The sequence below is a fragment of the Pseudorca crassidens genome, chromosome 3 (assembly GCF_039906515.1).
Source record: "Pseudorca crassidens isolate mPseCra1 chromosome 3, mPseCra1.hap1, whole genome shotgun sequence".
NCBI classification, from domain to species: Eukaryota; Metazoa; Chordata; class Mammalia; order Artiodactyla; family Delphinidae; genus Pseudorca; species Pseudorca crassidens.
The window spans coordinates 134,083,577-134,103,629 of NC_090298.1; the positions used below are offsets into that span (position 1 = coordinate 134,083,577).

General features: G+C 42.4%; 1 protein-coding gene across 9 annotated transcripts in view; it reads right to left on the minus strand.

The window, feature by feature from the left end:
- Positions 1-11,450: 11,450 nt before the first annotated feature.
- The window catches only part of EBF1 (EBF transcription factor 1), a 398,849-nt gene continuing 390,246 nt past the window's right edge, over positions 11,451-20,053 (minus strand). For all 9 annotated transcript variants that reach the window (XM_067732416.1, XM_067732413.1, XM_067732411.1 and 6 more), the window contains one exon: positions 11,451-14,659. Coding sequence is in view for 4 of the 9 variants with exons in the window: in XM_067732417.1 (XP_067588518.1) it covers positions 14,628-14,659 (32 nt within the window). In the remaining 5 variants the exon portion in view is untranslated. The remainder of the gene's footprint in view (positions 14,660-20,053) is intronic.

Sequence of the window (20,053 nt, forward strand, 5' to 3'; positions counted from 1 at the left end):
ACCTCTCAATGAGAAGGACTTTTTAGATTCAACTCTTCAGCTTTAAAAATTCCTGTGACAGGACTTCCCTGGTGGTCCAGTGGTTAAGACGCCACGCTTCTAATGCGGGGTGCACAGGTTCCATCCCTGGTTGGGGAAGTTCCACATGCCATGTGGCATGGCAAAAAAAAAAAAAAGAAAAAAAATTCCTGTGAGAAATCTTTGTTCTCACTGCCCCGGAAACTAGGGGAGCACAAAAAGGGAGTGAGAACGTCAACTCTCGTACTAGGGTAGAGATGGGGGGGTCTGGGGCCAGCTCTGCCCTTGATATATGACTTTAGTCTGCCCCCTTCCTGAGTCTCTTCATCTTGTAAGGGCATTATAAAAATAATCTCTAAGGCTATCCCTTCAGCTCATAAGGGTCTATGATTCTTTGGCCTTGGATCAGCGCAAAGATCGAGGTTGATCATTAGCAACTGATTTGTCTGAGTGTGAGACTAGTAGCAAATAGCGGTCCTCTTACTGTGTTTTTTTGGTCCCTTTTTCTGACACCCCATTTTTGGGTTTAACATGTCCAGAATCTCCTTTGAAGGCAATTAATTTTCAATCCCTTCCTTCCCACCCCCTAATCCACCAAATAAAGGTGTTCAAAGGTGGTTATATGAGCGATAGTCTTTGCTTGGGCTGATATGTGAGAAACACACCCTGTGTGTGTTTCTGGGGCTTCACTTGCTGGTTTCTTCATTCTGCTGGACACCTTCTGCAAAATGTGATCAATGGCATGAGTTCTTTTGCTGTTGCCACTGCCCACAAATCAAGCTCTTAATAGCACAATAAAATCATGAGATTTGGGATTTTAAAAAGTGATTGCATTGCTCGGATGCTAATGAGACACATATATCTGAAACAATTGATTAAAGACTATGGAAAGAAGGTCTGGACACAACATGCAAGGTGGCTAATTTACAGAGGTGTGGAGCATTCCAGATAACAGAATGTCAGGCACCTTTACTTCAAAGAAATGTATTTAAAATAGCCTGCTTTTCCTTACGTATTTTCCCATGAAATATTGGGACACCAGTGGAGTGAGTACAAGCAAGAGAGCTAAGTGATTCTCCCATCAGGATCCTTCTGTCTGCCAGGTTAGAGCCAACATATGTACCAAGCTGGCAGGCCAAGTGTCTCCAGTATGTTTCTAGAATGTGTTGTGCAGTCGATAATAAATAACTTCTAAGTTGTGTGATTACATAATGATAGCCACGTTCATTCACCTGTCTATCAAAGGAACTATACTTGAGTTTGAGCTCCCTTCCCCTGGGCCCGTGAAGCAAAGCATTAGCTTGGAGTCTTTAAAATTCCTAGCAACCCTGGGCTAAGTGCGCTGGGGTGGAACGTAGTCCCTTTTGCTTAGTAATCCATTAGTTAATGGGGGTGAGCCCATCAGCTTTCTATTTATTCCTTAAGCCATTAAGGTTCACCTGCTGTGCAGGAGACTAGACTTGACAAAAAAGAGTGATAGTTGAAATAAAATAAATATCAAGCCTTACAAGATCTGATGGGTATTGTTTAAAACATAGTGGGCTCCATGGAAAGGTAAAGGTGAACCAACCATTACGAGTTGACACGTAGCATCCTGGGCAAGATGCGGCAAACAGAACTCTTCCTTGGTTCTAGCCCAGAGGTGCTCACTAGTGGAGGAGAGTCATCGGTATTTGAGAACTGTCTTCCAAGTGCCCCCCAATATTTGTCTGCAGTGTCTACCTAAGTGTCTTGGAAGCTGGTTGATAAATTTCTCAGTCAGCCTTTCAATGGCTTTTTTTTTTTTTTAACAACAAAAACCAGACTCCTTACCACGTGACTCTTTGTGATCTGGGTCTTGCCGTCTGTACAGCTTCATCTTTCACCTGTCTTTCCCTTGTTCCAGCCACAGTGATCTCTCTCAGGTCCTTTGCACATGATATTCATTCTTCCTGTAATGTTCTTTCTTGCCTTATTCTTCCTTCAGATCTCAGCTTGAACAACATTTTTTCAGAGGAAGCTTTCCTTGATGGTTCAAAGAAAGTCGGTCTTTAGATGATCTCTTGGTTTCCTGTCCTCCTACATGGCCCCTAGAAGGGTTTAACATACTGCATTTAGTCACATATATATCTTACTAAGGTCTGCCTCTCTTACTAAATGGAAAGCTTCCTGAAGCAAAGACCATTTCTGGCTTAGCTCACCATGGTTCTCCCAGCACCTAGCATACTGCCAGTTGAATAAAGAAACCAATTCAACCTTGAGAGATCTCCATGGACCAAAAATGCAGAGGTACATTGATAGCTATTGAGAAAGATAGCTTGACGTTTCTTGGGTTTTATTCCTTACAGTTAAGGTTTATTTTGTGGTGCCTAGTTTTGACTTCATCAGTTTCCATCATTATCTCCAATAATTATCACTTTGCCCTATATAGACAACGTTATCAGCAATTTAAGATGGATATACTGGAATTAACACTGTGGTCTTCTGCTCATCACAAGTCAGTCTAGAAGACTGTCTCCCAGATTGCTTGTTCTCCTGAATCATTACTTGGAAATGATTCTACTTCCTGCTTTCGTCCAGAAATCACTAAATCAGAGTCCATATGATATGGGTGTTCCCAATGAGTTATACCTATCTCTGATCCAAGATACCCTTTAAACTAATGATACCAGTATTTTGAAGCGTTATTGAAGGCAAAAAACAATGTCTTCATAATATCCCCAGTGCAGTCTAAGCTTGTGAGAATTACAGACTCTTTGAGAGAGAAAGGAACTTTAAATCAAAGGGCATCTATTTATCATTACTATGTGTCAGGAATAGTTCTAGGCACTTGACTGTGAGGCAGTAAATAAAAATATTTATAAATAGACAAATATGTAAATGAGATAATTCCAGAAAGAAAAGGAGGCTATGAAGAAAATAATAAGTGGTGATGTCAGAGAGGATGACTAAAAGCACCTGCTTTAATTGGGTGTTCAGGGTCATTTAGGTTCATATGGTCCAAATTCTAGGCAAGAGCAGGAATTGCTGTGTCAGCTGTTGCCACAATAATGCTACCAGACCAGAGCCATCTGAGCATGCCCCATGGCTTCCATTTACATCATATCCATTGACATTCCATTGGTCCAAGCAAGTCATATGGCTAACCCAACATCAATGAGTTGGGGTACTATACTCCACCCACATTCTGCCTCCTTGAAGTAGATTCTTAGACAACTATTTTTTCCACAACTGTTGGCTCTGCCTTCGGGAGACTCTTTCTTTTTCATTTATTCTGTAGTCATTTCTGAAAGGGCAAGGAAAGGGTTTTTCCTTCTCAGTAACTGAGAAACTTTCTCAGCCTGCTTCCTGCCTGTTAGAAATGTGAGTGACTCAGATGTCTTTTTACATCTCTAATGGCCACAGTCTCTTCTAATCCAGCATGGCTATGTAACTGCCAATACAACTGTCTCAAAAACTGAGTGGACTGTTTATGTATTGAATTCCACTGAATTCTGTTCACTGAAGCCATACTCATAATTCTTGTCAAAAATGCCTTTCTTTTTAGAGGTAATTGTGCTTCTTAATGTGGACCTCTCAGGCTTCGGTGTGATCTTTCTGGGAGGCTCTTCATCCAGCTGAAGGAATCCGCTTAATCTTTTCAGAGGTCTTAACAAAGACTGTGGTGGCCGCATTCTTGGTTTAGACTATGTTCCTGAGCTGTATCTTAATGGCTATGTCCCTGTTTCGGTCTTTCCCTTTAGGCTGTATTTTACTTAGAGGATATTTTACTGGATGAAGAGTCTAGAGATGAAAAACCGTATCGTTTTCCAACACAGCATGTGCCCAGTTTTCTGAGTTCTCTGCATTCTTTCTTAATTGTGTTTGTAAACTGGACCGTTTTTTTCTGAGCTCATCTCTTTCATGTAGCACCTTGTCAAATGTGGCTACCTACAGCCAGCTCAGGCTTTTAATATTTCGTTTCCAAATCTCCTTACTCCACTCCCGGTCTCCTGTCTAGATTATCCCGGGGACTCCCTTTACTACATGTTTTACTAAATTCTTACTAAATGTTTCCTCGGTTGTATAACACAGGTCGTGATTTCTCCCAACCTCCCATTGGTTCCTCACCACCCACCGCTGAGTTTTAAACTAATTTTTTTTCCAGTTTTTTCTTATAACTGCACCCACTAGGCTGCTATTTCAGTGTCAATCAGCTATTGCCACAATAATGTCACATGACAAATCACTACAAAGCTCAAGGGTTTACAACCACAGCAAGTTTTAAGTCTCACCCTTGCAGATTTGCAGGGCAGTAGATCTAAGGAACAGCTGATATTGTCAGCATGGCTGGGTGACTCTGCTTCAGGCTGAGGGTCAGTGAAGCTCAGCTCTGAGATGTCAGTGGCCTCTGGTCTGTTCTGTGTGTAGACACTTCAGGATCCAGGTTGACATTTCAACAGCTTTCTGGAGGAAGCTCTCCTCCTGGCAGATCTCTGGAGTGTAAGAACCTAGTCAGAATTCACAATCACATCTATGGCCTCTGCCTGTATCATGTCAGCTCATGTTCCATGGACCTCAGCAAGTCACATGTCCAGGCCCAGCATCAGTAAGATGAGCAGGCAGACAGCATCCAGGCCAGTTTCCCTCACAGGGCTCTTCTCAACATGTAATTATACGTTTGCTTATTAATTTCCTTTTTGTGTGCTAAATTATTGCCCACATCCAACTGCTCTTACACTCATTTCCTAGCATAATGACTGGCACATACTAGGCCCTTACATATTAGAGTGAGAGAGCAAAGAAGGGATAAGTGATTTCAAGAGATTTCTTGTTCTGAGGCAGATAGGCTTCTAATAGTCCATCCCATAACTGTGTCAATCATGTCTGAATTTCATCTAATTTCACCTAAGCCTGTTTTACTTATCTTTTTTGAACTATGAAAGGGCTTATCAGGTTCACACGTCATGAAATGACTTACGGATGCCAACATATAAGAAATATTTCTTTACTCTCTTCCTTGTGTCCCCGAGTTACCCATCTCAACCTCTGTCTTGTCTCATCCTCAATATCGTGCTAGGTCCTTGCCCTGCAAATTTATTGCCCAGAGTCCCCTTCCTTTGACATATGACGGTATTCAGAATGATTCTTCTTCTTTCCTGTCTGGAGCTCACTGGTACCTACTGTGGTACCAAAGTATAATGATTTGGGGGATCTTTGTTTTTCTTGTACTTATGACAAGCATCAGCCACAAATCATCTTCTGGTTTGATTTGGGATCTGTTGGGATAGTTTTTTCTTGTTAAAGGAGGAATCCTTTCTTGAGGTGGCGCTTTGGATGCCAGGGATACTATACTGTTAGCTTTTAAGCAGTAGGAAGGACTTGCAAGAACTTTGTTTAAATCAAGCATACCCATCATAGTGTTGCATATAATATCAAGAAATAGGAAACAACTTAATGTCTATCAGTCTGAAATCAGTTAAACATATTATGATCTATCTATCTATCTATCTGTCCATCCATACACACACACACACACACACACACACACACACAATGGAATCACAATGTCTAACATTGACAGACTGGCTAATATGTTCCAGGCACTGAATGATGACTCATTATGTGGCTTATTTAACATTATCTTCTTAGACACCTTTTAAGGTAAATACTCTTATTATCAGTTCTTTTTTATAGATGAGAAGCTGAGGATTAGAAAATTTGAGTGACTTCTTTTTTTGGAGTCATTTTCAATATCTACTGATTATTGGGTTAATTCATTCCATAGATAGAGTAACTGTTGTGCCCATATGTCTTAAATAAATGGCCTTCAAGGTCCAGCAGGGACCCTCCGTCCTCATACAAAGTTGGTGAGTAATTCAGTTTTAGTTGAGGACAAGTACACCCCTGTTTCATGACCCTTATGAGAATTTAATAAACATATTCCATAAAGTTAATAGAATATCACCTCATGTAAAAATAGGCCCCCAGCAAGGGAATGCCAGGTGCCATTCATACCACCTCCTTGATTTTCCTGGACATGAGCTTGTGCCACAGTATACAGTGCTTGTGGGAAGAAATGGGAGCTCAGGGTTGGCCTTTCCAGTTGAGCACTTTGGGCTGTGGTGGTTTCTAGGGCATGAAGTGTAGGGTAGGGATGTTTACCTTTGAATTATAAAGAGCAATATTGGGGACCCCTAACCTTTCATCTGGTTTCAGCTGCTTTTGAAGGATTAAAGAAAATTTCACCACATCCCTAGAATCCCATGCAATAAATCCATGGGGCAGGCAGGAGTAAAGGTAAAGAGAAGGAGAGGGTCTCCCCAGAGGTGTACCGGAATCCGTAAGGTAATGGCTCTTCTTGAAGAGCTACCAGTGAACCGAACGCTGATCAGGACTGTTGCATAGACAGAGAGGAAGGAAACCATGTTGGAAGGCAGAAGAAAAGGACACGACAGAGGAGGGAGATGAATTGAGAAGGGGCAGCATTCTGTAGGAAAGGCTCGAATGGCACCAGCCCTGCCCTCCGGGTGGCCTGCTTGTGTCTGGAATGCTGTCTGCGCCACCCCCAGCTTGGCCCTGCTGACTTCTGCTCCTTCAGGTCTTCGCTCAAACAGGAGCACATCCGTGACTCTCGCTCTATGTGCTCATGGCTCCCTATCCTTGCCCCTGAAAGTACAACACATCAAACATTATTAACAAGGAAGTGTTTACGGACTTTCCCCTCTTCCCACCTTGCCAAAGGAAATCATGCTTGGCCAGTCCAATATCTCCCCTTTCCCCAGCTCTGCTAAAGGAGAAAGATTTTCTTGCTGGAAGAAAGACTTAATGCAATGAGAGAAAGAAAATAATGCATTGAGAGACATGGGGAAAGTGAGGAGGTAAAAAGAAAAATCATGCAAACTCAGAATAGGCTTTTGTCAGATGGATTGAGAACAATAGCGTCTGAGTAAGGTGAGGAGTAGGGAAAAGGATGGTAGAAGAAAGAGAATTTTAGTAGGTATTGCTGTGGACTTTACATTTAGGTTCTTTTTACTGGCCTTTAAGGGATTTGAACAAGGAATCCATTTCTTTTTAATTAAAGGTGGGTGTTGAAGTAGGCTTGAATGTGTGCCGAGATAGAGCCACATGCTTGCTCAGATATATTAGGGTTACAGCAGCATTTATCACAGTATGAAATGATGTTCCTGTGATTCTTCGATTCATATCAAAGAATCCTCCTTAGGTAGTAATGGGGGAAGGAAATGGGTCTATTTAACATACAGTCAAACCCCAGCCCTTAGCACAGTGCTTGACACAGAGAAGGTCCGTGGTAAGAATATATTGAATAGGCAAATGTGTGAGAGAAGGCATAGCTATTGGTTCTAATTCATTTCTCCTTGCTCTCCCTCATTTTATGGCCGTGACTTTCCTGGCAGAATCCCACCCAGATCTATGTTATTGAATGAATTAACTTCGTGGGACTCCCTCCTTTCTGTTGACTCTTTTGTGGAGTACTGGATTCTCCTTATAGCATAATTCCCTGTGCAAGATATTTCCTGCAGAAGGTCAACTCTCAGGCCTGTGGTTCATTCCAGGGCTCGGAACGTTCCTTCTTAATATAGAATGTGGAAATTCTACAATCAGTGGGAAAAAAGTATGCCAAGTAGATAAAAATCAGTCCCACTGTAGCATAACTCTCCAGAGAGAAGAGAGAAAACTGCTTGATGCTTGAGTTAAAAAAAAAAGTAGCAAAATATTTCCAGTTCCGGAAACTGAATTTCATTCCTAATGTAAATATAGAAGCCTCTGGAGAAGAGGATCATACTTGGAAGAGGGAAGGAAAGCAAAGGGAACAGTAGGAAGGGATTTCACCGTCAAGCTCTGTAGCTCAATAGCAGGGAAACAGCCCAAATAGAGAAATCGACCATTTCTTTAATAGCGGTTGCCTCAGTCAGAAAACTGAGTTTTATCTTGACTTTTTCCTCTCCTTCAATCCCCACATTGCATCAGTCACCAAATCCTAGTGGTTCTATCCACTAAATATTTTTTTATTGGGATGTACTTGACGTTTACCATGGCATAAGTTTAAGGTATACACCATGTTAATTGCAATATGATTGCCACCATAGCACTAGCTAACACCTCCATCTCATCACATAATTATTTCATTTTGTGGTGAGAACATTTAAGACCTAGTCTCTTAGCAACTTTGAAGTATACAATACAGTATTGTTGACTATAATCACGATACTAAATATGTCTAATCCTATCTATTCTCCTTCTTTCCATTCTTATGGTCCAAGCTATGCATTTTTGCCTTGCCCATGGTAATGGCCTCCTAATTTTTCTCTTTCCCCTCTGCCTCTCTCCAATTCATTCTCTAGGTAGCTACAAGGATACTTGTAAAATATGTGTTCGATCCCTTGTTTACAGTGTTTAAGACTCCCCACTACTCATCATTGCAGCAAACATCTATTGTAATATGGATAATAAGAGAATAGAGATGAAGAAGAAGAGAAAGACACAGACACCTCTTTAGAGAGGACTTGCTATAAAACGGAGCAGAAGGATGATGGGCAGACTGAGAGCAAAGTGAGGTCAAGGAGTTTTTTCTTTTTCCCTAAGATGAGATAATATGTGTGGACTGATTAGATAGCAATATTGAGGAAGAAGAAATGGAGATGTTGGAGGGAGAGGATGATAATTCAGGAGCAACGTTCTTGAGAACGTGAGTGATTTGGAGCCTGCTAGGACAGGCATGGCCATGAGCATGGTGTGCCAGAAAGAGTTTACTTCTCTGGACGTCTATTTAAAAATGAACTTTTTGACGAGGGCATTTTGGCAAGGCAAAAGGAGATTTTTCAAAAAAGTGATCTGTATATTTAACATTGACATGGCTACTGTAGGATATAGAGTTTTCTCACAATTATATATTCCATTTCCCCAGATTACTATTCCTTTTGATTAATTTAATGTTGATTTTCTCCTGCAGCCAGCTCCAGAGGCATTGAGCATGGCCTTCTATGCCCTGCTTTCCCTTACCTGCCTGGAGAGCGTCTATTTGCACCCCTCAGGCAGGCCCTTCTTTACAGCCTTCCTTGACCTAGTTCTAGGACTTAGCAGTAGGACCCTCAAGTCAAGCTGGGTAAACATCTCCTTTAGTAACTTGTCTTTTGGTCAGAAGTCCCAAACTGACATTCTTAGAGGCTCGTGCACTTTCTTTTTTTGCCCAATGCAGTGTTTTGAAAGCACCATTTTTGGATTAGATGACAACATTTAAAAAATGAGAATTTCACAGCAAAAAAAAAAAAAATTCAATAATATATCTGGCATTCTTGAAAAATGAAAGATGGGCGTCACTGGGGCCACATTCCCATGTGGGAACAAGTGCCTGGAGCAAGCGAGGTGTTCCTTGTCTGTTCTTACCCCAGCTCACCCACTTCATGGTTTACCAGCATGGTCCCTGTGGACAAATACGGTGCATTGAGTTTATGAGCTATGCTTGAGGCCCTACAGGCTGGACCTATGACTGGTTTGTCTAGTGCATCCTAGCATCTAGCGCAGTGCCAAGCACATAGTAGGTCCTCAGTATGTGTTCTGAATTGAACTTCCCAAGCTCCACGGTGCCATCCTGCACATTCGCATACTCTACAGACACAGTCTTCCTGTTCCTGAATGGGCCATATGCACGCCCAGAGCCCAGCTCCTTACATCTGCCCTCATTCCCTCTGCTTAAGGTGCCCACCCCACCTGCTTACCTCATCCTTCACATATCATCTTAGGTGTCACTTTCTCTGGAAACCTTCCCCAACCTACAGGTTAAATCAGATCCCACTGTAATATACTTTCAGAGCATTCTAGACTTCTTCTTCATTGCCATCATCGGTTTGTTAGTTTAGACTTGTACAGTGGCTTAATGTCTCCTTGCCTCGCTCAACTGTAAGATCCGTGAGGGGAGGATCGGTGTTGCAGTGCTTGTTATAGAATCCACCAGGCCTCACCTGGTGCCAGATGTACAATGAACCCTCAAGGTCTACATGAATGAATGGATGCTTCCAGGAAATAGGCCTTAAGGAAAGTAGAAACCAGTATGTAGACGTGTGGATGTGTTTTATTCTGTGGAGCATTATGACATGACTGTTTTGCCCTAAACATTCTAAACTGCTTTGAGTATAGATTTCTCTTGTCTGAGATTATGAGTGTCCTGAGGGCAGGGGCCTCTTGTTCATTCTTTTTTTGATCTTCTGCATCTAATACGGAGACCTGCACCTGATACAGAATTCCAAAAATGTATATTGTATGACCAAACTAATCAACATAGATTTCTTTTAAAGAAGAAGATAGTAGCTTCTCTTCTTATTAACTTATTCATTACCGTCTTTCATTACCTCAGATTGGGCTCTATCCAGAGCAAAAGTGTATCAGCAATGCACACTTACAAATGATCGTGATGGTGGTTGTAGGACGACCTATTAGCTCTGGTCATCAAGTTTCTGTTGGTCCATGGCCTATTTGCTGAGTTTTCAAGGCATTTTACAAGCATCATTAACCTTATTCTGTCCAGTAATTGCAAAAGTAGGGAAAGCATTGAATGTGCAATTGGAAAGCCTTATGATGATGATGGAACTTAAAGTGAAATCGTTTTACAGGAGCAGGGACCTATTGGGTGTTTGTAGAATGTTTAACTCCAGATATTTTTTTTTTTTTTTTTTTTTTTTTGCGGTACACGGGCCTCTCACTGCTGTGGCCTCTCCCGTTGCGGAGCACAGGCTCTGGACGCGCAGGCTCGGCGGCCATGGCTCACGGGCCCAGCCGCTCCGCAGCATGTGGGATCTTCCTGGACTGGGGCACAAACCCGTGTCCCCTGCGTCGGCAGGCGGACTCCCAACCACTGCGCCACCAGGGAAGCCCGACACCCCACCAGGGAAGCCCGACACCAGATAAATTTGGTTTTATCCAACAGGAAAAGTGTCATATCCACATGGGATTTAGAACTATAGATCATAGAAGTTTCTGTGTTCACACATGCCTCCTCATCAATGAGCCAGGGCACATAATTAATTGACCAGAAGTCTCGCTGGGATTAATTAGCAGATGTATGTGAAGAGCTTGGTTCAGACTTGCAGCACGGAGGATGGCTTTCCAGAGTGGCCAGATCCTGGAATCATAATTCAGTCACTTCCGGGGGATCTCATTGCTTGCCTAGTGTAATCCTTGGGGCTCTTGGCCTCTCCTTGGGCCAGTATGGGCACTGCGCGTCCAGCTGCTGCCAGCAGAGGGCAGCAGTACGCTGTGTGTGTTCAATTTGCATCCCAGATTAGCAAATCCCCAAGGATTGACAAAGAGGGAAAGTGGGTGTCCCCAGACTACTCTTGCTGCTTTTCTCTGGGTGTCAGCACTGTCCTGAGTAATTGCAAACACAGACCTTTTACATTATGTTGGACTCGGACTCATCTGAAATAGAGAAATGAATACACAACTAGGAGCTGCCATCACAGACAGGAAGTAACTTTAATTAAATATTGTGAAAGTTGAAAAGTTTTTACAGCTTGAATGTTTGCAAAAAAAAAAATTATAACAATCTCTACAGTAGTTAGGTTCTCTAACAATTGAACTGTACAGTGTGTGTCTATTCCAAAAGTTTGATAAGAAGGTGAAAGGTTAGATTTAGAGATGACTTCATTAAGCTGCATCCTAGTACAATGTGAGGCCAGGGCATGTTCTGCAATCTAGTCATCCAGAAGCTGTATTCCACCACCCCCCCACCCCCCACCCCCCGCCCCCAACTGAAATCTTAATTGAATTCGCTATTTCATTTTCTTCTTAAAGCCATATTCTGTATTTAGGGTAACATCTTTTACTTGTAAAAAGTTCTGTGTAGAAGAGAGAGGGTCAGAGGGCCAGAACGTCTTTTCATCTAATCAGTATCAATAGAGGCAACAAAACACAAATTATACACATTTTAAAGGCTCTTTGGACTTTCAAGAAAACTTCTAACCACTACACATGGCTGACAGTGGGTGGCGTTTGTTGTCAAGGTCTGAGCCCGACACCTCACAGGCTGACCCGGGTCCTTCACAAACAGTTAAGGGGCTCACCAGACAAAATATGGCTTTAAATTGTACACATCTTCAGGCCAGCGCTTAGCACACGAATTCAGACAACCTTTCTGAGTACCGAGAAGCAACGCGTCCACTTTGCTTACATTTTCCAGTTTTATTATTATTATTAATCATTATTATTATTTCTCACCAAGAAAAATCAGCTTTGCTCCCCTCCCTTCCCTCCCGCAACACCCCTCCCCCACCCTCCCCAACCCATAAAAATCGCACTCTGACAGTCTAGTGAAAACCATTGCAAAATCCATATGGGGGCATGCACAGTTGCAGCATTGTTGTAAATTTCTTGCTCTACAAGAAAAAGTTACATTGTCTTAAGGTAACAAAACAGTTCTTTTGTGCTTTTCGATTTCTTTGTTTTTTTTTTTTTTCTTTTTTTTCTTTTTCTTTTTTCTTAGAATGTTAGTGATGACTGACAGTTCTGGTGCACAGTTACAATGTACAAGTGAAATGAATATGATTTGCATTGTTAAGGCATCCAATCTGCTGGTTTATATTTATGTGAAAGACAGAGGAAATATACAAGCAGACTTAGGAAAGAAAGTATGTTCATTGATTTCTATGAAGTTTCTCCCCGGAATTTAATGCACAAAATGCGTCACTCCAAAGGAAGAGGTTCCATGCATATTAATAGAGTAAAACAGCATTAGGGTTTTTTTTCTGTAAGCTTCCAAAGCAAAGGATACATTTTTTTTAATCTACAGAACTAAATGCTACAAGAATAATATGCTACTATTTTTTGCCATATATTGGAAAAAACTTCTTAACTTACAAATAATACAAAAATAGACAATGGCTTTTGGGTGAAAATTAAAAAAATGAAGCATGGTTTAAAACAATACTAAAAATAACTATAAATGAAATGTTTAAAAATCACATTGAAATAGCTAATATAACTATAGGTGGCCAAACAAATACGCACTTTTCACATAGCAAACATACACAATAAAATAAACTGGGAGTTGGAGGAAAAGGAGGAAGGGGAAAGCAATGTACAAATTCCAAAGATAAATACATTATTTATACGGATATCTTACAAAATCCCCTTTAAAACAAAAAGCCTTTTAATTAACTTTGCAAGTATGTGCAAGCTAAAGGTAGTGAGCTTTTTTTTCTTTGCAAAATATGCAGTAAAATCTTTTTTTGTGATATTGAAAAACTGTCTTAAGACATTAAAATGTATAAATAGAACAACAACTTTGGCAAAAAATCACAAAAAATCTACAGTATTTATAACTACATACAAAACACAACAGCAAAGAAAAAAATATCAGGCAAATGCATCCTCAGAGCTTTGCTGCATCTTTGCTATTAATTCCTATTTTTAAGAACACTTCCCAGATAATGAGAGCAAAAATTCCCATCAAACAGAAAACCATGTTTTGGAGATCTCAACCTTCTTCTCCTTTCTCCCAGTTTCCTTTTATTCTTAATTCCAAAGCACTTAACCTGTCGTTTCAATCTACTAAGTTACAAATGGTAAGGGTCGACTGATAGAGGCGCTATCTCGGATGGGAAATCTGAAATACCTGCCATGTTGCTTTTGTCAGCTTTTGAAGGATTGGTATGAAGTCAGCATTTAGGATGAGTAAACTTTAACCATGTAAATGGCGGAGTGTAAGTGGGATTTGGGGTTGATAACTGGAGGGCATAATGTGGAATTCTGTGCCTGACCCTGTTCCATGAAGTCTCAAAGGAGATTCTCACACAGCACGTGTGCCACCAAGCTCTCGAGAGGCCATCGGCTTCCGAAGAAGTTGACATAAGCAAGAGAGAGAGAGTGCTGTCAGGTTTAAATATGCAGTTTTAAGATCTGTCTAGAGGCACTGGATTTTTGAGTAGAAGGGGAAAATGTGATCACTTACATCACTTTTTAACTTTCCAGGCTGCATTTATTTACACAGTTACTTAAGACAACAATACAAAAGAGAGAAATAAGCTTGCACTGCTAAGGGGTGGCATGTTAAGTTAGATATTGGAAATGCACTGTCCGAGTAACTACCACTTGATATGCTTTAAGGCGCAAAAGCCGACCCTTAGTTTTCTAAAAAAATCTAACTGGCGTTCCTATTCTGTCCCATACAAGCTTTTTTTTTTTCTTTTTTTCTTTTTAAACTTTTTTGTAAATATCACCATTTCATTCTCCTTTTACACAGCTTTAAAAACATCATAAATTAAAACATGGAGTCTCATTTATAGTGTCCCTTGTATACAGCTTTATGGTTTATAAAAGACAAATGATTGCCGAGTTAAGCTTTAAAAAAAAAAGAGAGAGAGAAAGAAAAAGAGGATTTGCTTTTATCAACACAGAATAAATATATCCCCCCAAGGACTTGGGAGGTACAACTGTAACCAACACCCTGCATTAGCAGATCCCTTCCAATTTCAGTATTTGCAAGGTCGGTGATATTGTTTGTTTAAAAATCTGCAGTTATTGTGATTCCTCTTAAAAAGGCCTGAGTTAAAAGTTCCACTCTGGGACTTGTATCAGATTACTTTCTGTAGCAGAATCCAACCTCTTCATTAATAAAATTCTTCAAGGCAATTCTTTCACATGGGAGGAACAATCATGCCAGATATCGCTGTGAAAAGAGAAGACAAGAGTAAATGGTTTTGCATCCAAACTTCTCACTGAAAGAGGGGGAAAAAAAAAAAGATGGAAAAAAACACCCACACGCCACTATGTTGGTTGAATATTAGCCACACATGTGCTTTCTCATCTTCCCTGGAAGGAGTTTTTCTTATAAAATATACATGTACTTTATTAAGAATGATAGTATGTCAGCATGTGTATGTATGTGTCTTTAACAGAAAAGAAGATCTTAAGCGTCCCTCCCAATCTGATTTCAATTTTAAAACGTAACTGGAAAGTCACATAGTTTGCATGCTGCTGGGAAAGTTGCAGCCCAACGCTTGCAAAATAGTGAGAATTTTCAGTTTGTCACTCTTTTCTTTCCCCTCCCCTTCGCTTCCAAAATATACGATAAAAAACTGGTCCATTGTAACAGCCAGTAGTTTCTGCCACAACCCGTGGCTCTGCCTGTGCTCTGTGTGAGCATGAGGACGGAGGCTCAGAGCAGTGATCTGAGTGACTCCATTTAGGTCCTCAGGCCTGGGAGAAGGGGGGATACTGGCTCCAGAAGGCATTGTTCACTGGAGGATGCGGACGCAGAATGTCTTCTGTGCCACTGCTTCACTCAGGGTTTCTGGAATGGTCTGACCATGTCCCTAGAAAACTGTAGCCTAGGGAAGCTAAAGAGAGATCCTAGGCAAAGGGAAGGCTGTATGGGATAATCAAAACTCTTGCAAAGCCGTGTTAGGAACCCACACACAGCTGTATTTAGAAAAGCATGGAATCTGACAGCGTTCCACCCCTGGCTTTTCTGCCTGCTGGGTATGTCCCCCCCCCCCCCCCCAAGCTAGTTGCTTGTCTCCTTGCACCTCTCTGCCTCCTCAGCTAGAAATGCAGCGTATCGGTATTTGCAAGGGCCGTGATATTGTTAGGGTTGTTGGAGATTTAAATGAAACAACCAGTGCGAAGTGCTTAGCCCGGATCAGCTCCTAGTTAATAGAGGTGGGCTGCTGTTATTTTTAACTTCTGCCGCTAAATTAGCTGTGTGACCGGTGCGAACTGCTTAATTTCTCCGGGCTTGTGTTTCCTCATATGAACTAGGTACCATCCGATATGGAACACTTCACAGGATGGGTATGAGGAATAAAGGGATGAGTGCAGCGTTCCGGATGGCAACTTTGAAGTATGTGGAGATGAGAGCGATGCTTACATTAGAAGCAAGAGGCAGCCATCTTTGGCTCCCAATGATGGCTTAACATCCTGTCAGGCAGAGAGAGGAAGTCATTGCTTTCTTTTTGTTGGCAATTCTAAATTTAAATGAATGTCCTTGTCAGTGGTGACTGCATCTAGGAAGTGACCCTGTAAACTTCCCAACTCTCACGTCTGCGAGAATGTGCCTTTGTTGGTAAGCGAGCCCCAACTACCACAAATCCTGCAGTAGACGTCGGAAGGCCAGGTGAGGCTGTGAGCCCTGTGCGCCCCACGTTCCTCTGCTTCCCCTACCCCAGCCCTGGCATTTTCAATTCAATTTTTCTAAAAAAAGTATTTTGCCAAACACTTTTTCCGTTAATTTTTAAACCCATCTGTATTCACAAGGAAATTTAATCCACATGTTTCTGATTCATTTACACGTAAATCATCCACATGTTGTTTTGCAAGAGCCGTTTCGCAGTCCAAAAGCTCCTGGAGTCTTTTTTGTAAGCCATCATAAGCCATTTTTCTTAGAAACAGGAAGTGTCACTTGCCAAATGCAGACCAACTTAAACCCCCAAAGGTTTGGGATCCACTGGAGATGCAGTCCCCTTAAGATTCAAGTGAGCCCTGGATTTGACTGAAATGGGGAGCTGGGTCTTTCAATCCAAGCCTTGAGAATTCAAGATGCTGTAGGATCTTTTCCTCCAGGCTGGAGGTGCGTCCAGGCACCTTTACTAAAGGCGGGGCTTTCCGTGGGAGTTCTAACCCTCTGGCAAAATAAGCGTGTCTCCTTATGCCTTCCGCCAAAATCTACTGTGTGTGCCTGGCATTAAAGGGCAGTCTCCTGCAGCATACATCAGGCAGCGTCAATATGATACAAAGCAAAGTAGAAAACTGACCAACTTCCTGCTATTACCGTCAGTGGACCCAGCCAGAATGTTTCAGCTGGGCCCTAAAAACATCTGGATTTTTTTTTTTTAAATTCTAGATGACCAGAATTTTTTTAAAAAAGAGCTACTCAGTGTTCTGCTACCTGAATAGTATGTTAGATCAATTAGATAAAACTTCTATTAGGGCCACATTAAAAGCTATAAAGCAAAGCTAAATGATGTGCTGCGAGTCCACAGATAACTGCTTCTTAGTCTGGAACACAGGAGTCAAAACCTCCAGCACCTTGAGAGCCCAGGCTGGGATCATGAGTGAGCAAGGTCCCCTCAGCGTGGACTGAGGTCTGTAGGGTGGGTGGCACTCTAAACGCTGCCCTGGTGCTGCCGTGCAGGAATGCCTGCTCACAGCCACCCAGCTTTCCAATTACTTCTAGAGAAGGTGGGCAGGTGGATTTTTTAAAAGATAAAATAGCCCAGTCTATACGTGTTAGCAAAAAGTTAAAATTAAAACCAAATGAACAACTGTACATATCTGGGGGTATCTAGGGCTGGCTGTGGTCTGCCCGCAGTTTCCTACCTTTGCTTCGTTGGCCTTCAGATTCCTCTGGGGGTCTAACAAAAGCCAGGGAACCTCTCTCCAGAAGAAGCCCCAGAGGTACTTACACCCAGAGTTTTGCACATAATATCAGGGGGTTACAGCTCCCTAAATCTCATCGGTCACTTCCTAAAGTCCAGACGCAGAACCCTCACTGATGAGTAGATTTTGGGAAAGGAGCTCCCTTTGTGGCCTCTGAATTTAGGCACCTCTAAAGTGGCCGTTTAATAAAGAAACCTCATTGCACGACTACAGGGAAGCTCCCGGAATGTTAGAAGCTGTTTTCCTTGTATCCGTGCTGTAATCCCCAAGATTACTTACGTGGGTGAGAGGGATGGGTGTTTCAGGCTTAGAATGTTCCAGAAATGCCACTGGCACACGCACTTGGCCCAGTAGGGCCCGTGAAGATTTCCATGAGGACACGACAGTCTCAGTAACATGTGCCAAAGACATCACAAGACGGAGGAGGCTCTGCCATTCCCCTGGCTGCTGGGTGAGCACGTGCCCTGACCAAAGCGCAGAAAACTACTGGCTTGAGAGGCAGTGCATTTTTCAGTGTGATAAGAACAAAGACAAAACGGAAAGTTTTGCCGAGCTGGGAGAGTTTGGAGCGAGAGGGTGGAATGTGGTCTTCCTTGAACCACCATATGTGTAAGAAAGAATGAGGAGCTAATCAGGAACAGAATGGGGGGGAGAGCTTGCACAAACTGAACATGTGCGTGGAGCGAAAGACAATTCCAGGAGATTTGCTACCAGGCTGCAGATAGTTGGGTGAGGCCAGCCAGCCTGCGCTTCAGGGAGGTGGGGAAAGAAAGCGGCACAGTGTGCGGACAGTTTTTGTAAAATCACTCTGGCCTTTTTGTTTTTAATTCTTCGCTGCGGAGACTGTCTGGGACATGGTTGGGGTTTCAACTCCCCACATTGGGGACAGGTCCAATGGCATGGTGACAGCATTCTTGGGGCTGCCTGTCTCTTGATTAGTGAAGTCCTTTGAGGCCTGAAATTGCGGAGAATCCATGCTGTAGGGGCACATCTTTAGGAGAAGGGAAAGGATGTCTCCAGGACAATAGCTGAGCGTACGAAGTGACTCAGGTCTCTGGGCTCTGAAAACAGACACACTTGGGGACTCTAAGATCAGGACTGATCAGTGACATTATCTACATAAGAATGGAAGGAGATTTCTCTGTGTTTTTGTCTTTAAATTCAAAATATGTCTGAATTTCCCAAGTGTTTCATGGGATGTTCACTGGTGTTAACATTCGGAAAAGTGTTCTGTGGGCAAAGAGGTGCAGAGAACAGAATGGGAGACTCTTTTTTTCTTTAACCGCAGGGTGTCTCAGAGCCTTTAGTTAAACATACGTGCATTGTGACTCGAAGACAGTGATGCAGTAAACACCAACTTCTAGGTTTGTTTGACCATAACATTTTCTTTCTCTTTTTTTTTTTAACAGAACATCTATGGGACCCCAGAAGTACTGAGATAGAGTTGCTTTGTCCTAAAAAATTTCTCAGACGAATCGTAAATCGTCAAAGGTTTTAGCTACCTGGGAGAGAAAACCAGTTGGAATCACAGTAGAAACTGTGAATTTTAAAGTATCAGTAAAGAATGGAACTTCTGACTCCCAGGTAAGGACTTCCTGTTCAAGCTTCTCCCTGCTTCTTGGTGCCTGTGCTGCAGAAGGGTGCACAGCCCCCTACACATGACTCTGGCTCAGGTTATCCTTGATCCTTCTGCCTGAAATGCTCCTCCCCCATCTCCCTGGACCCAAATCCTACTTGACCTTCACCCAAGGTCCAGTGCAAAGGCACCCTTCTCCACTAGGCTGCTCTGAAGTCTCCCTAATCTTTCCCTCCTCTGAACTTCCACAGCTGGGCATCCAGCCTCTCCCAGACAGATCTGCTTTCTTTCCCCTGGTGTCATGTTTCCCCTAACACAGGAAAGGTCAGCATTTTAAGGTCAGCATTTGCTGGTCCACATGGTCCTGGCCCAGTGGCTTGACTACGACCATTTCATTTAGCACAGGGCTGATACAGTAGTCAGTCAGCCTGGGATTTAACCCCAAGCTCCCCCTGTGTGCTAGCTGCGTAACTCTGGATGAGCCAGCTTGGCTTTGTCTCAGTTTCTGCATCTGTACAATGGGGACAATAGACAGCCTATATCTAAGACTGGTTGGGAGGAACACATGAGACAGTGAAAAAGCCAGGCTGGGAAGAAGCCCTCCCTCCCACATTAGTGGCTGTGACCATTGTCATCACCATCACGTGAGACCACAGTGCGTATCTGTTGGGGATAAACGTGAGTGCTGTCACCAGAGGAGGCTGAGAAAGGGCCTGGTAGCGAAAAGGGCCTCTAAGGAGTTGGCTTGAAAAAAAAAAGAACGATGGACAATTAAGAGTGATAGCTGGAGGTAAAAAGACCTTTAAAACACTTAAAACAACCTAAATGTGTCACCTCTAATCTTGTTTATGTGGTCAGTTTGCTTAACCAACTCTTCCTTCGTCACCTGCCCTGTCTTAATGATCACAATTCTGAACGAGGTGGGTCCAAATGAAGCAGGTGTTACTGTAACAATGCAAAGGAGGAGGGCTGCCACACTTCAGAGATCCTCACCCTCAATTCTACAACCCACCTGTGTCCTTTCTTTTCTTTTTTTTTTAATAGAAGTGGAATTTAGACAGCTGAAGATGAAGTAATTCTTTAGTTATGGGTCTAGCAGCCTCCAGTCAG